The 14,308-nt window shown below is 57.2% G+C and overlaps 1 protein-coding gene across 2 annotated transcripts in view; it reads right to left on the bottom strand.

The window, feature by feature from the left end:
* ASXL2 (ASXL transcriptional regulator 2) overlaps window positions 1-13,072 on the bottom strand; it is a 100,547-nt gene extending 87,475 nt beyond the window's left edge. For both annotated transcript variants that reach the window (XR_013922035.1, XM_080343076.1), the window contains exon 1: window positions 12,760-13,072. Coding sequence is in view for 1 of the 2 variants with exons in the window: in XM_080343076.1 (XP_080199202.1) it covers window positions 12,760-12,999 (240 nt within the window). In the remaining variant the exon portion in view is untranslated. The remainder of the gene's footprint in view (window positions 1-12,759) is intronic.
* Window positions 13,073-14,308: the final 1,236 nt, after the last annotated feature.

Here is a 14,308-nt window from a genome sequence, read left to right as displayed (position 1 = left end):
GAGCTGGGCAGCGCAGACAGCAGCTGGGCGCAGGAGCCCGGCCCCGACCGCCGCAGGAGCCGCGTCCAGAGCACGAAAACAAGGCGGACACCCCTACCAGCCAACGCGGGGGCTCTGGATGGAGGGCTGACAGCCCCCAACTCGGAGCAGAACAGCCCCCGGGAGGGGCCTCAGCAATCCTGCATTCGCAAGGGGACGGGCAGCGGTCCATGGGGGACTAACAGCAGCCTTTTCAAACAGCAAACCAAAACAGAAACCCACAGACACACACCAAAACCCCAATCACACCCCTTAGCGTTCCCTCTCAAGAGATGAGAGGGCTGAGGAGTCTCACAGGAGCGATCAGAGTGAAGCGAGAAGGCCGCAATTAGCAAGCGACCATCACTAAGCAAGACTTGCTGGACTGCTCCTGGTTGATTCTGGCTGCCCCAAAGCGCACCGCAGTTCAGGATTCCCATGTAAAATACTACAGAGTTCTCACGTTCGCGCATACATGCTTTTTCAAAGAGAAATGGCCTTAAGCTCCCAACAAGTATGGTGGAATCAACACCACCGAGCTCGAGCCGCGCCTGGTGCCTGCGTTCAGCAGCGAGGGGTGCGGGTGGGGGCACCCCTTCCCAGCCCCAAAATGAACAGCAAGGCAGCTGGAGAGCAGACCGGCCAGAACCCACACCCAGCGGCACCACAGCAAAACCTCCGAGACCACCAGTCCCCAGAGCCGCCCTGCTGAACCGAGCCCAGCTCCTAAAGCAGGCGCCAGACCCGGCCTACCAGCAGCGTTCGGTGCCCGTAGACAAGAGCGTGGGCGTGTTAAAGCCAACACAACCAGCTACTGAGCTTAGGCAAGTTGTTTTATTTCCCTCGCTGCCAAGAAAACACGTTTGTCTCCAACACCTGAACGTCCCATTAAAACTGCAGACCCTGGGGGGTGAAGGGTCCGAGCCGACGCTGGGAGCTGGTCCTGCGCCCTTGGCACATCTCCCTTCCCGCCGTGGGCTGGCAAAGGGCTCAGCGAGAGCAGGGACCTCATCCGAGCTAGAAACCATGCTAGAAAGAAAAAAGCCCGCCCAGCACGGTTTAACGACCGAGTTTGCCAAGCAGGCTCACGCACTCCTGCGGCAGCGGCGAGGCGGGTGGAGGCGCAGAGCTGACACAGCGCACAGCCCACAGCTGGCAGCAGCTGGAACGGCTCCCAGACCAGCGCTGGGCTGGCAACCACCCCAGCACCGCAGAACAGGCACCTGCGGGGAGGGAAGCAAGAAACGCGCGTTCCCGACAGCACACGGTACACACGTCGCCGTCCAGCCCCACGGAGCAGCTCGGGGTTGGTTAACCCGCGCCCAGGACACCGCGCTTCTCCAAGCGGCACCGCTTGCTGCGGTCAGGATTGAACACAGGTCACTGTTCACCCCCCGACACGCGTTCTCAGGCTGCGTTTCAACGCGAGGCGCTCGCTGGGAGCCAAAGCCACGGCGGCTGTTCGGACCCTGGGCAGCAGAACCTGGATGCTCGTGACGTGAGGAGTCGCGGAGCTCGTGGTGAGGACGGCCTGGGACGACCAGCCTGCTCCGCGCTCCCGGTTTGCAGAGCACAGACGAAACCTTTCTGCTCCCTCTTTCCTCTGAGGACGGGGACACGCTGGGCTGCACGCAGCTCCGAGGAGCCGTCAGCTCCAACACGGACAGGGGGCTCAGCAGGTGAAACATGGAACGTTGCGGGGCTCTGCCCGCGCCGTGCCGCTCAGCTTTCACGTTAACTCACCTTGCAGCCCAGAGCCAGAAGGCCAAACGCAAGGATGCAGGTGTTCTTCACTTCCGCTGCCTTTCCAAAACAGAGGCTTATTTAGTGGAAGAAAAACCATCTGAGTTCAGACGTGAACAAAAGTCTTCCTGATTGAGAACAAATCCGTTATTGGAACAGGACTGCTGAGAGCAGACAACTCTTTGCCGTTTTCTGAGCTCTGGTGTTCAACCTTCAAACAAGAACTGGGATTTGCATGTTCCAATGGAATCGGCTGCGAGGAGGTGAGGTGACAGACCCTGGAGACCTGCAGCTGCCTCGAAAGACTTCAAACATGAGACGTGGGCTTTTAACGTATTAACACACACCATGGCTTGAGAACGGAGATCACCTACCTCAGCGCTGACACCTCCAAACCTCCCTATTCTAGGGGCAGAGGCTCATTCACACAACCCACACCGTTTCTTTTTTTCCTGCCCACTGGCTGCTGAAAGACAATTCAAGTGCCACTATGGCAGTGCCACGGAACAAACGCTGGCTGTCCCAGGGCAGCAGGGCTGGATCCCACCCCGGCTGGGCAGAGCTGGATCAGCCCGGCCGGCCCAGCCACAGCCACGCTCGGGAAACGGCGAAGGTCTGCCCTTCCCTTCCCAGACTAAGTGCAGAAGCAGCTATTCGCTGACCACCAGAAGAGCTACGGCCACATTACATAAAGACAAAGCAAACCTCCAGCGCGGTATTTCCAGCCACACACCGATACCGAATAAGCCCACGGGTAATTTTAAAGGAGGAAGGGAAGCAGATCGGCGCAGCCCCTGCTCGGCAGGTTCTCCTGCCCATGACTTGCTGAGCTCTGTTTAGGCTGCACACGTGTATTGGGGCAGAGTATAGACCAAGCTCAGGAAAAGCTTCCGAACAGCTAAACTGCAAGCCTAAGAGATCATATTTATCGCTGCATCTTGTAATAGGTTTAAGAGCAAATCAAATGTCCCCATATAAAAAAGCGGGGAAGAAAGAATTCTTCCCAGCAGAACGCACTGACTTGTCAGAAGAACAGGGATGTCTGTATGAAGTGTGTGAGCAGTTTCGAGCCCAGCCGCCGGTGGCACAGCAGTGCGCTCAGCGCCCAGCGGAGCGGGGCCGTTATCAGGAAAGACAGCGTCTCCCATCGCAAAGCCTCTGCAAACAGCCTCACCAGAGCAGCCAGTTACCGGCAGCGGGATGCAAGTGTTCTGTGCTCTTGAGAATAAAGCCAGAATCTGCCCCAAAGGGAGAAGTCCGGCGGCTCCGTTCCTGCCCAAGCTGCATCGCTGCGGTGACATCGGGAGCATGTCCTGGCTGACGTGACCACGCGTCACATCGGCTGGGCCTGGAGCGAACACAAATGCCTTTAAGCAAGGATTCCTTTGGACGTTTTGTCTGGAACTGCTGCAGAAGCACATACGATGGCAATGTTGTCCGTACGTGAGGCGGGTTTGCGCTCGCGGCGCAGCATCAGACACATCCTAACCCTGCTGCTACTCACTTACACACGTATACTTCAGTAATTTAAAATATATATCTCTCGGATTTAAACAAAACTCCCCCAAGTCCATAACCTAGCTGGGTGGATAGTTTCATGCACGCGTCCTGAAGCTGCAGAGTCTACAGGTACAGACTTGGTCTGAACCAGGCAAATAAACCCACGCTAATTTGAGAGACTGAGGAAGTTCATAATGCATATTTATAGCCACACCATAGACACCTGCACAAGAGTCAGTGCTTATCCATTACAACATGAAACTACCTTTCAGTATCTAAAAGATACTGACACACGTTCCCAAGGACCCAGCTGAGGAGGACCCGCCGGTGTCCCCACTGCTCTGGAGGTGACGGGACACGCTCCCCCTCAGCAGGAGCTTTCCTCAGTCACCACAGTCCTCTGTGCACAGTAAAGAACCAACTTGGGACCATGTTGGCCAGTTCTTCAGGAGCCAGGAACATCTTTTGTTCACACAGAAAAGCAGGAAACTGTTCTAGTGGCCTGAAGTTGGACTATGCACTGAAATCCCAGTCCACATGGGGCCACGGCAGAGCTTCCACACGCCAGCACCCCAGGAGTTGCTCAGGACCCAAAACCCAAGGGGTTTGCGGGCGTTGGGTGATGCGCACAGGGTCTCCCGCACCCCCAGCGTCCTGCAGGAGCACGATCCGCAGCCCCTCTCGACGGGCACCTGCGGCCTCGGCTCCTGCGCTCAACACCCACCGCTGCGGCGCTGCAGCCCTCTCCTGCTGTCCAGGCACAACCTCACTGCCACGTACCAGTGGTACGCTTGGTCCTCCACGTTTTCCTCTGTACTCACCTCCACAACAGCAACACTGCTTCACTTCGTAAAGCGGTGCTCTGTAGCATCAACAGAACATAAGCAATTGGCATGATTATCCAGTTTTTCTCACATTTATGTGAAAATCTACTTGGTAACAATGAAAAGTATTTTCAATATGTCCTGCTGAAGCTGCCTCGTTCAGGACATGAGCTCAGAGCAGAGCTGTGCGAGTCCCCCCAGCTGCTTACAGCAAAGACACGGGAACTCAGAGCAGAGCTGTGCGAGTCCCCCGAGCTGCTTACAGCAAAGACACGGGAACTCAGAGCAGAGCTGTGCGAGTCCCCCCAGCTGCTTACAGCAAAGACACGGGAACTCAGAGCAGAGCTGTGCGAGTCCCCCCAGCTGCTTACAGCAAAGACACGGGAACTCAGAGCAGAGCTGTGCGAGTCCCCCGAGCTGCTTACAGCAAAGACACGGGAACTCAGAGCAGAGCTGTGCGAGTCCCCCCAGCTGCTTACAGCAAAGACACGGGAACTCAGAGCAGAGCTGTGCGAGTCCCCCCAGCTGCTTACAGCAAAGACACGGGAACTCAGAGCAGAGCTGTGCGAGTCCCCCGAGCTGCTTACAGCAAAGACACGGGAACTCAGAGCAGAGCTGTGCGAGTCCCCCCAGCTGCTTACAGCAAAGACACGGGAACTCAGAGCAGAGCTGTGCGAGTCCCCCCAGCTGCTTACAGCAAAGACACGGGAACTCAGAGCAGAGCTGTGCGAGTCCCCCCAGCTGCTTACAGCAAAGACACAGGGAAAATGAGACCAAATGTCTTGGCTCTTCTTGGCCCCCTATTTTTACTCCTCCAAACAGTTTAAGCTGACCCCATCAGCACAAAACCTGACCATCATGAGGAGAAAGAAAACACACACACCCCCCCAGAAACATCAAGCATCCCCTTCTGGTGTATTTTAACATGCACTGTAGGGAACAGACGCACACACAGGACTGATCCAAGGTGCCACAGGATGATCTTCATCCAGCATTGGTGTATTTGGGTGATAACACCCACCTCTCACATCTGTGGAATTGTAGTTTTACCTCTGACCGGGAGGGCGCCCAGGCTGCCGGCTCTAACGCGTCTGCAGGCGCCTCAGGTCCCGTTCCGGAGCAGCCGCTGGAGAAGGCAACAGGATCCCTATGGGTGATGCCCGAGGAGCAGCTTCCAGCCCAGAGCGCACCCCGAGCACCCTGTGCTGGGACCTGGGGAGGACAAACCGCCAACCCTGAGGCAGTTCTGGGCCCCTCACGCCAAGAAAGGCCTTGAGGTGCTGGAGCGAGTGGAGAGACGGGAATGGAGTTGGTGAGGGGCTGGAGCACAAGTGTGATGGAGCGGCTGAGGGACCTGGGGGGTTCAGCTGGAGAACAGGAGCTGAGGGGAGACCTTCTGATCTCTGACCTGCCTGAAAGGAGCTTGGAGCCAGGGGGGTCGGGCTCTGCTCCCCAGGAACAAGCGCCAGGAGCAGAGGAAACGGCCTCAAGTTGCACCAGGGGAGGTTGAGGTTGGATGTGGGAACAATTTCTTCCCCAAAGGGCTGTGGGGCATTGGAACAGGCTGCCCAGGGCAGTGCTGGAGTCACCAGCCCTGGAGGGCTGGACAGACGGACATGAGGTTCTCAGGACATGGGGCAAGGCTGGGCTATGGTTGGACTTGATGATCTTGAGGGGCTTTTCCAACCAAAACAGTTCTGTGATTCTGTGACCTCAAAGCAAAGCCCCGCAGCAGCCACAGCACCCAGACTGACTCCTCCTCACCACCCAGGGTGATTTTATCAGTCCCTGCTCCTCGCTAAGGCAAACAGCACTTGGTGCACAAAAACGCAGATGCTAAGGCGTGGGTTTTAAGCACAAAGTATTTGAATTTCCCCCTTCTTGTAGAAAAAGTTTGCACGATACACAGAATCCAACTACATTTTAGTAAGAGATGGTTCATTTCTGTAGGATGCCAGATGATGCGCTGGTTACTACCCAATGGTTCGCTTCATTTTAACCACCTTCTGCAGATGCTGCAAAGACCACATCCAGGAAACAAAACCAGCTTTTGTTCTCAAACCTTCTCCCTTGGAAAAGCATCGCTCAAAAAACACTGAAGAGCCGCCGGCACACCTGCACTCCTCAGCTGCAGAAAGGAGAGCACAACTTTCGCAAAGAGACATTTCAATGCTTCTGCAGCTTTAGAGACCAGCTCGCTCAAGGAAGTTTGCGTGACACCTCTAAATCCTTCTGTGCTAAAATAAGAGACTCCAAAGAAAAGTATATCTAAGCTCTCTAATAAAATTAATATCTAAACTGCATTTCTTTTAAATAAGAACAGAAAAAGAAAAGCAGATCCTTTAGAGAATCACGGACTGGCTGGGGTTGAAGGGACCTCTGGAGCTCACCCAGCCCAACCCACGTGCTAAAGCAGAGCAGATGGCACAGGAGGGTGTCCAGGCGGGTCTGAGTGTCTCCAGAGGAGCTCTGGACTTTCCTACGGGAATAGGGAAGGAGGTGAAGAGTCGCCCAAGCCTCCAGCCCGCAGGTCGCTGCGAGAGGCTGCGCGGGCAGAGCGCGAGGCCGCACAGCGCTGGGGATCCCCCGGCCGGTCCCGCTGCCACCGCCTCGCTCGCACAGAGCGCGCCCTGCTCTGCCGGGAACACCCTCGCGTGCCGCCGGGCGCACCGGGACACATGGACTGCAGCACCCTCGGACCAGCCACAGGACCACAGAATGTCCTGAGCTGGACCCACAGGACCATGGAGTCCAACTGCTGTCCCTGCACAGGACACCCCACAGGTCACCCTGTGTGTCTGAGGACGGTGTCCAGTCTCTTGTTGAACACTGTCAGGTTGGGCCGTGACACCTCCCTGGGAGCCTGTTCAGTGTCCAGCACCTCTGGGGAAGAACCTTTTCCTCATGTCCCACTGACCCTCCCCGGCACATCTGCTGCCGCTCCCTGGGCTCTGTCCCCTCCAGTGTCTCTGAAAAATTGTTAGAATCATAGAATCATTTGGGTTGGAAGAGACTCTCAGGATCATGGAGTCCAACCATTCCCAGCCCTGTCCCTGCCCCATGTCCTGAGAACCTCATGTCCGTCTGTCCAGCCCTCCAGGGCTGGTGACTCCAGCACTGCCCTGGGCAGCCTGTTCAATGCCCCACAGCCCTTTGGGGCAGAAATTGTTCCCCACATCCAACCTCAACCTTAGCAAGCTCAAGCTGTACTACTACTAACAAACGAAGCCCACGTGGCCCAGCTTTGCAGCGTCAGCCCCTGACCAGCTGCCAGCCCAGCTGCTGAGCCCCGCGCAGGGTGAGCAGGACATGGCCCCACGCAGGAGGCACCTGCACATGCAATAACCCACCCGGATTTTGACGCCTTTAAGAGGTTTAAGCTGCTCCCAGGAACACGGGCTATGGCTTGGAAATCAGGTTTTTTAAATGGCAGGCAAATAATTGGATTACTGGCATTAGAAGGGCAGATTCTGTGGTCTGCCAGTTGGCTTCTGCAGCTATAGCAGACTACTCCCCTACTTCATTCTTTCAAAATTCTATTTCCATATTAAACACAATTTTTAAAGCCTCTACTTCCCTCTTACAGGTTACCAAGATGAGTTTAAAGCAACTTTCAGTTCACTAGAAGTTTTAGTATCTAGAAGAGTGGATATCAAAGGTACCACCAGCACCGGGCCAAAGCTGCAGTTGCTTTCCACATGTGAGCTCTGACTTTAAATCCTGAAAAACAATAAAAATGAAAGGAGGCAAGAAATATGCATCCAAGTGCTGCGGTCAATAGGAGACACGTATGGGTAAGCAGCGAAGAAAACTGCAGCTATCAACGCGTGACAAATGTGTGCCAAGGTTCAATTAATCGCTTCGCTCCCCCGGCGCCACCTTGCTCAGTACCGCGCTGAAATGGAAAAGCCAGTTCCCAGGTGCACCTGCCGTGCTCCAAATCCCCCCCAGACTTCCTCCGATGGACGCCGGGATCCCTGAAGGGCTGGTGAAACAAACCCGCCCCAGACATCACCCGTACTCTGCACCAGTGACACCAAACACGGCTCCTCTCAAAAACCAGCCCGCGAGCACACACCGCTCAGCTCCCGCAGCCGTACAGCACAGCGCTGGAGCTGGGCGCTTGGAACAGCACAGCAGTAACAAACAAAAGCATCGTCTACCAGGCTGACCAGCCCCACAGCTTCACGTTCTACAGAACCTTCTCAATGTTCATGTTTTACAGAACCTGACCAGCCCCACAGCTTCACGTTCTACAGAACCTTCTCAATGTTCATGTTTTACAGAACCTGACCAGCCCCACAGCTTCACGTTCTACAGAACCTTCTCAATTCGTGTGAATATTTGCAGCAGTCTTGGAAGCCACAGATTTTGGAGTCTGCAGCTACAGGTGAGCAAATGGACCCGGGTACTTGTGGACAGGTGGACAGCTCCTAAGTTTGGATCCTCCCAGCCACGCTCCTCGAACAGCCAGCAGGGACAGCCCCACCACCGCAGCAAACTGCGCCCTCTGAACAGCACAGTCCCCACAACGGCGCCTTGCAGAACACACCATTTGTTTACCAAACAAATAAGCTTCCTACTTCATTTTGCCTTTCGACCTCACAACATCGTCTTGTGTTTGACACAGCAGATGGGCAGGCGAACACCCGATCAGACGGCATGTTCTGCGCTGCCGGCTTCAGGGACAGCCCGTCTTTTCCTTCTAATGCTTCAGCTGACGCAAGTGACGCAAAAAACCCCGACAGCAGGAGAGAAGCAGAGTGCACATTGTGAGAGCTGCGCAGGAACTCCCAGCATCACAGCGGGTCTCACCCTTGGACACCAGCCCCTGGAGATGCCCAGCACCGCGCGGTCGGGTCCCCGCCTGCTCTCACTCTGGTTCCACCCTCGCCAGCGTGACCCAGCCCACAGGACAGCCCGCAGTGAAAAAAGCTGCAGTCTGTGTCCCCGGATGGCCCGGCCAGGGAGCATTCGCAGGGCCCGAACCCAGCGCCTCAGCACTCAGAGGCTGCACAGAGGAAAAGGGTTTTGTCGGGTCACACACAGGGACTTCCCATGGAAAACAAACACCAAATTTCTTCAAACTTGGCACATGAGCTCGCAGGCTTTCCTCCAGGCAAACAAAGCGCAGACACAGCCTGTTTGTGGCTCCTGTCCAGCAACGGGACTTCTTGCCTGGGGCTGAGCAGGACCCAGGGCGGCACAGCAGCCCGTCCTCCATCGCTGGGCACAGCAGGGGGGACACACGAGACATTCTGCTGGGCTCTGGCCCCTCACCAGCCTGGAAAGCTGCACCACAAGGACTGCGTTAAATAAGCAAGAGGAAGAGCAACAACTGCGAGACCTGAGCAGTGAAACACGGCACAGAACTTCTCTATGGCACAATCAAAGTCCCACTGCCACACGCAACGTGGCACCGTCCCCTTCAGCCACAGCCACTGTATCAGTTTTAGGATGGTTTGGGTAGGAAGGCCCTTCCCAGCTCCCCCAGTGCCACCAGCAGGGACATCTTCACCAGCTCAGGTTGCTCCGAGCCCCGTCCAGCCTGGCCTGGGATATCTCCAGGGATGGTTCAGCCACCACCTCTCTGGCCAACCTGGGCCAGGCTCTCACCACCCTCAGCACAAACAATTTCTGCATCATGTCCGGCCTGAATCTCCCTCCTTTAGTTTAAAACCATCACCCCTTGTCCTATCACAACAGGCCCTGCTCAGAAGTCTATCCCCATCTTTCTTCTTGGCCCCTTTTAAGTCTGGAAAGGTTGCAGTAAGGTCTCCCTGGAGCAGATACTATAACGATAACACCCAAATAGACCAAAGCAAGTACCACTGAATATTTGTTCTCCTCTCCCTGCATGAGCTTGACAGGCAGCAGCTGCAGTTCTCGGTCAGCGGGATGCCGAGCAGGCCCCGCACAGCCCGGGCGCCCCCACCCCGAGCTCGCTGCAAGGTCCCCGGCACAGACGCGCTGCCTGGATCGCAAACGGAGCCCAGAGCGGGTTCAGGGTGCAGCCCAGGCCCGGGCCAGCCTGGCGCAGCGTCCAGCGCCAGGGACGGAGGGGCAGCCCTGGGGATACGCACAGCGCTGCCAGCTCCTGGGGGGCAGGAAACAGGCCCTGAACGCGGAGTTCACCAGCACAGATGTGACCTGCATGTTCTAGTCCTCAGCTGAAGGGACAAACCACCTCTTTCCTTTAGACACACTGCTCCTCGGTGTGTGTCTGCAGTTGGGCTGTCCCACCACTGGATCTAAAGAGTGCGCTCCAGGCTCGAGACATACACAGTGTAGTTACTAATATCTTTAAACTGTGTACTATTTTCTTCAGCTTGTGCACTATATAGTATCAGCTTCCTAATGAAGTTTTTACTTTAACTGCAGGGACACCCAGCCACTGTCCCAAGAAAAGTCACAAGTTAACAGTCAACTGCAGCTGCAAATTGACTGAATGAGCCAGGAAATACGAAGAAGGTTGTTTATCAACAGTGACTTCCTCCCCGAAGGCGCTGCCCGCCCGGGGCACCCTTTCCTTCCTTCACACCGCAGTTGTGCTCCAGTGAACGGTCCCGTACATCCAAACGGAGCACAGCTCGCGTGCCCCCGAACCCGCTCACCCACCCACCCCCGGTCTCCTCCAGGCAGAAGGCCAGGCTGCTCACCGCCCTGCTCCAGCCCAGCCCCAACCGCTACAGCAGATGAAGCTAGTTGAAGTGGAAACACCTCGGTGCTCTCCCTACCCCACATTCCCACCACCTCCCTCGTATCAGAGGACACCCAGCCCAGTTAGGAAGACTAAATGGGGTGAAGCCAGATCAGCACCATCATGATGATGGTTTGTTGCTGGTTTAGTTCCCTGCACTACCCAATGGCACCAGCGGTGAGGTGACCGAGCAAGGAGGCAAAGGGGGGACACAGTCACCACTGAAACATTAGCTGTGACCACCTTGTGCTGCTGTTCAGGACCAACAGCCAGGGGCTGTCAAAGCCCAGCACCCCAAGCCCTGCCCTGCAGCCCCACGCTGAGCTGGGACCACCGGGGCTCACCCCACGGCCAGCTCGGAGCTCCAAGGGTGAGCACAACAGGGCGTAGAGATGCAGCGCTCCGCCACAGGTCAAACGGAAGCTTTCCTCCAGTTTTATGTCACCTTCCAGGAGCAGCAGAACAGGGCACCCGAGAGCTGCCACGGTTCTTACCACAGTTTCATAACGCACCCTACAACCTCCAGCCCCCGGCAGCTGGGAAGCCAAGAGGAGCACACATGCTAGGACAAGAATCAAAAGACATTATTTCAAACCAAAAATGCGGGGAAACTTTTTGAAGGCTGGAGCTGCGGTTTAACCAGAATATTTTAGCATTCCCGCTGAATACAGAAATATTTGCCAAAACTGAGGTTTTGGCAAGCGTTTACTCATCTTTTCCCAGTTCTGGCTGCCTCTGCCACGAATCCAGGTACACAGCCCAGGGTAAGACGCAACCTTCAGTTTTGATAGTTTTCAGTGCAGCTTCTCTAAATACATGTTTTAGCCTTTAAGTGGCTTCTGGAAGAGATCAGTGGACGAATAGCACTTACACCCTGCACTGGAGACTCTGGCACTCTTCTTTCCAAACAAATTGTTTCAAAAAAGATACACAAAAACACATGCAGAGAAATCCAAGTGTCCACCTGTAGGATGGCATCTTGTATTCTTAAAGCAGCTAACTGCATCATAGCTCAAGAAAGAAGGGCGGCTGTTTCGATGCCTTTCAAACTGTAAATACGAGGCCCAAGTAAGTTCCTATTTATGGAAATAGTGCTTGCAAGTCTCAGCTGCAGATGCCTATTTACATTTGCTTCCCAGCCAGGCGTTTCAAGTCTTGTTTTAACAGATACCTCTTTCAGAATGCTGATGGTGGAACCTGAGCTCCTCCCCCTCTCCACCAGGCAGAAGAGAACCTGCACTGGAGATCCAGCGATCTCGGGAGCGCGCGCTGCGCTCCCGCAGCTCAGCGCTCTGTCCAGCTCCTGCACGCTGCCCTTGTGCAGTTTCCTCTCTCGCACATCCCACCAGCCAACTTCCCTTTTATCCAGCCCCCAGCGCGCCCGCCCCACGCGGAAACTGCAGCCGAGTCCATCTCAGACACAGGATACAAACAAAGACTGTCAGCTAAATTAGAAGAGAAAAAGTCTCCTATCAGGGTTTGCAACTCACTGCCTGACCCGATGCAGCCCAGCAGGTCCCACTGCAACAAGTTCTGCTGCATGAACAACACTGATAGAGAATACTAAAAACAAAACAAAACCCCTTGTGCACATGGCTTGTTCGCTAAAATTACTTACATCCTCATCAACTCATTAATCACGGCATTTTGTAAATACGAAGAGATAACCCCTCCCCCACCAACATTTCCGTATAAATTGGTGCCTGAAAGCATTGAGCACCTGGAGAGCAGGTCAGCGGCTGAGGAGCGGCCGGCGCCGGGCCGAGCGGCGCCCAGAGCCCGGGGCAGCACGGCCCGGGCAGCTCCCCCGGGCTGCCCCGCACGCAGCCGGAGCCCGGGGCCGCCCCGGCCCCCCCCGCCGCCACCGGGGCTCTCGGCAGGGCCGGGCAGCGGCCGCCCCCGCAGGACGAGCCCGGCCGGCCCGCAGCGGCGGCCCGCAGGCCCTCACCCCCCGCGGCCGCAGGCCCCACGTACCGTCCGGGCGGCCTCTGCCCAGGTCCTGCCCTTCTTCCTGCGGCCCTTCTCCCTCATGTCGGACGCGACGGGGCGCAGCTGACTCCGGGGTACCCTGGGAGCTCCTCCCGCCGGGCGGGGAGCGGCGGGCAGCGGACGGGAGCCAGGGAGCGGCCCTAAGCGCGGGCGGCCCGGAGCGCGGCGGCCCCAGCACCCGCCGCCGCTGCCATATTGGGACCCACTGTAAAGGGCCTCGGTCATGTGACCCCGCCCGCGTGACTCCACCTACTGTACGGGGCAGTCGGGGGGCGGGGCCGAGCGGGGAGCCCCGCCCTTTCCCTGCCTGCGCATGCGCGCTACCTGCCTCGCGGTGGCTGCCAAAGGGCGCGGCCGCCGTCTGCTGTGACCCCGCCCCTCCCCGCCTTGGCTCCGCCCCTCCCCGCTGTAACCCCGCCCATCCCCGCCTTGGCTCCGCCCCTCCCCGCCTTGGCCCCGCCCCTCCTCGCCCTGGCCCCGCCCATCCCCGCTGTGGCTCTGCCCTCCCCGCTCTGCGGAAATGGCGGCGGCGGCGGCTCCGTGTCCCCAGGGTCACCCCGCGGAGCAGCGGCAGCTCCGTGTCCCCAGGGTCACCCCGCGGAGCAGCGGCCGCTCCGGCTATCGCGGCCCCGCCACCGCCCGCCCGCAGCGGCCTCCGGCTCCGCCAGCCCCGCTCGCCCACCGCCCGCTCGCCGCCTGTGCCCACGCTCGCCGTGGGGCCACCAGCCCCTCCCGTGTCACCACCGCCACCCACCGCCCTGCCCCGACACCGGCAGCCACGGCCCCCAGCTGACCCACAGCCCCTCACGGCTTCATCACCAGACAGGCCAAAGGACCCGAGCATCAGGACAGCTAAGAAGTTAATGAGAGACTAATTAAAGAGATTAAATGTCTAGCAGTAATTAACTTCCAATCGTACAGCACAATCTATCCCGGAATGGAGAAGTCGACCATGGACAGTTGATTGTCTAGTGCTCATTGCCAAACGTGGACACACTTAACCCAGGGTGAACTCGGTCATTGTAACATGCTTTTAATCCAAAGCCGCCCGTCGCTGCTGAGGGCCACCAGTTGCTGTTGGGGCCACCGGTCGCTGCTGGGGGCCACCGGTCGCTGCTGGGGCCACCGGTCGCTGCTGGGGGCCGCTGGTCACTGTTGGGGCCACCGGTCGCTGTTGGGGGCCATCGGTCACTGTTGGGGCCACCAGTCGCTGTTGGGGGCCGCCCGCCTCCCGGCACAGCCCCGGCTCACCGGTGTGCAGTGAGAGTTACGTGGTATAACATGCAGATGCTGCAGCGATCAGCCCTGCCCTGGGGCCGCGTGTATAGCAATACCATTTTGTACACGGCTGAGACCTTGGTATTGCCGGTATGCGGGTTTGATCCAGCATCCAGACTTGCACAGCTCCATAACAAAACCAGTACCTGGTCTGCGTGCAGAATTTGGCTCATCTGCATGCACAGTGGGTAGAGATCCCTGGTTTAGGGACAGCAGTGTCACCTCTGCCCCTCGTGTCCCCTCCCTGGCCACGCAG

Source organism: Nesoenas mayeri (assembly GCF_963082525.1).
Source record: "Nesoenas mayeri genome assembly, chromosome: 3".
Taxonomy (NCBI): Eukaryota; Metazoa; Chordata; class Aves; order Columbiformes; family Columbidae; genus Nesoenas; species Nesoenas mayeri.
Note: the sequence above shows the minus strand (reverse complement) of the source record. Positions and strands in the feature narration are given on the sequence as shown.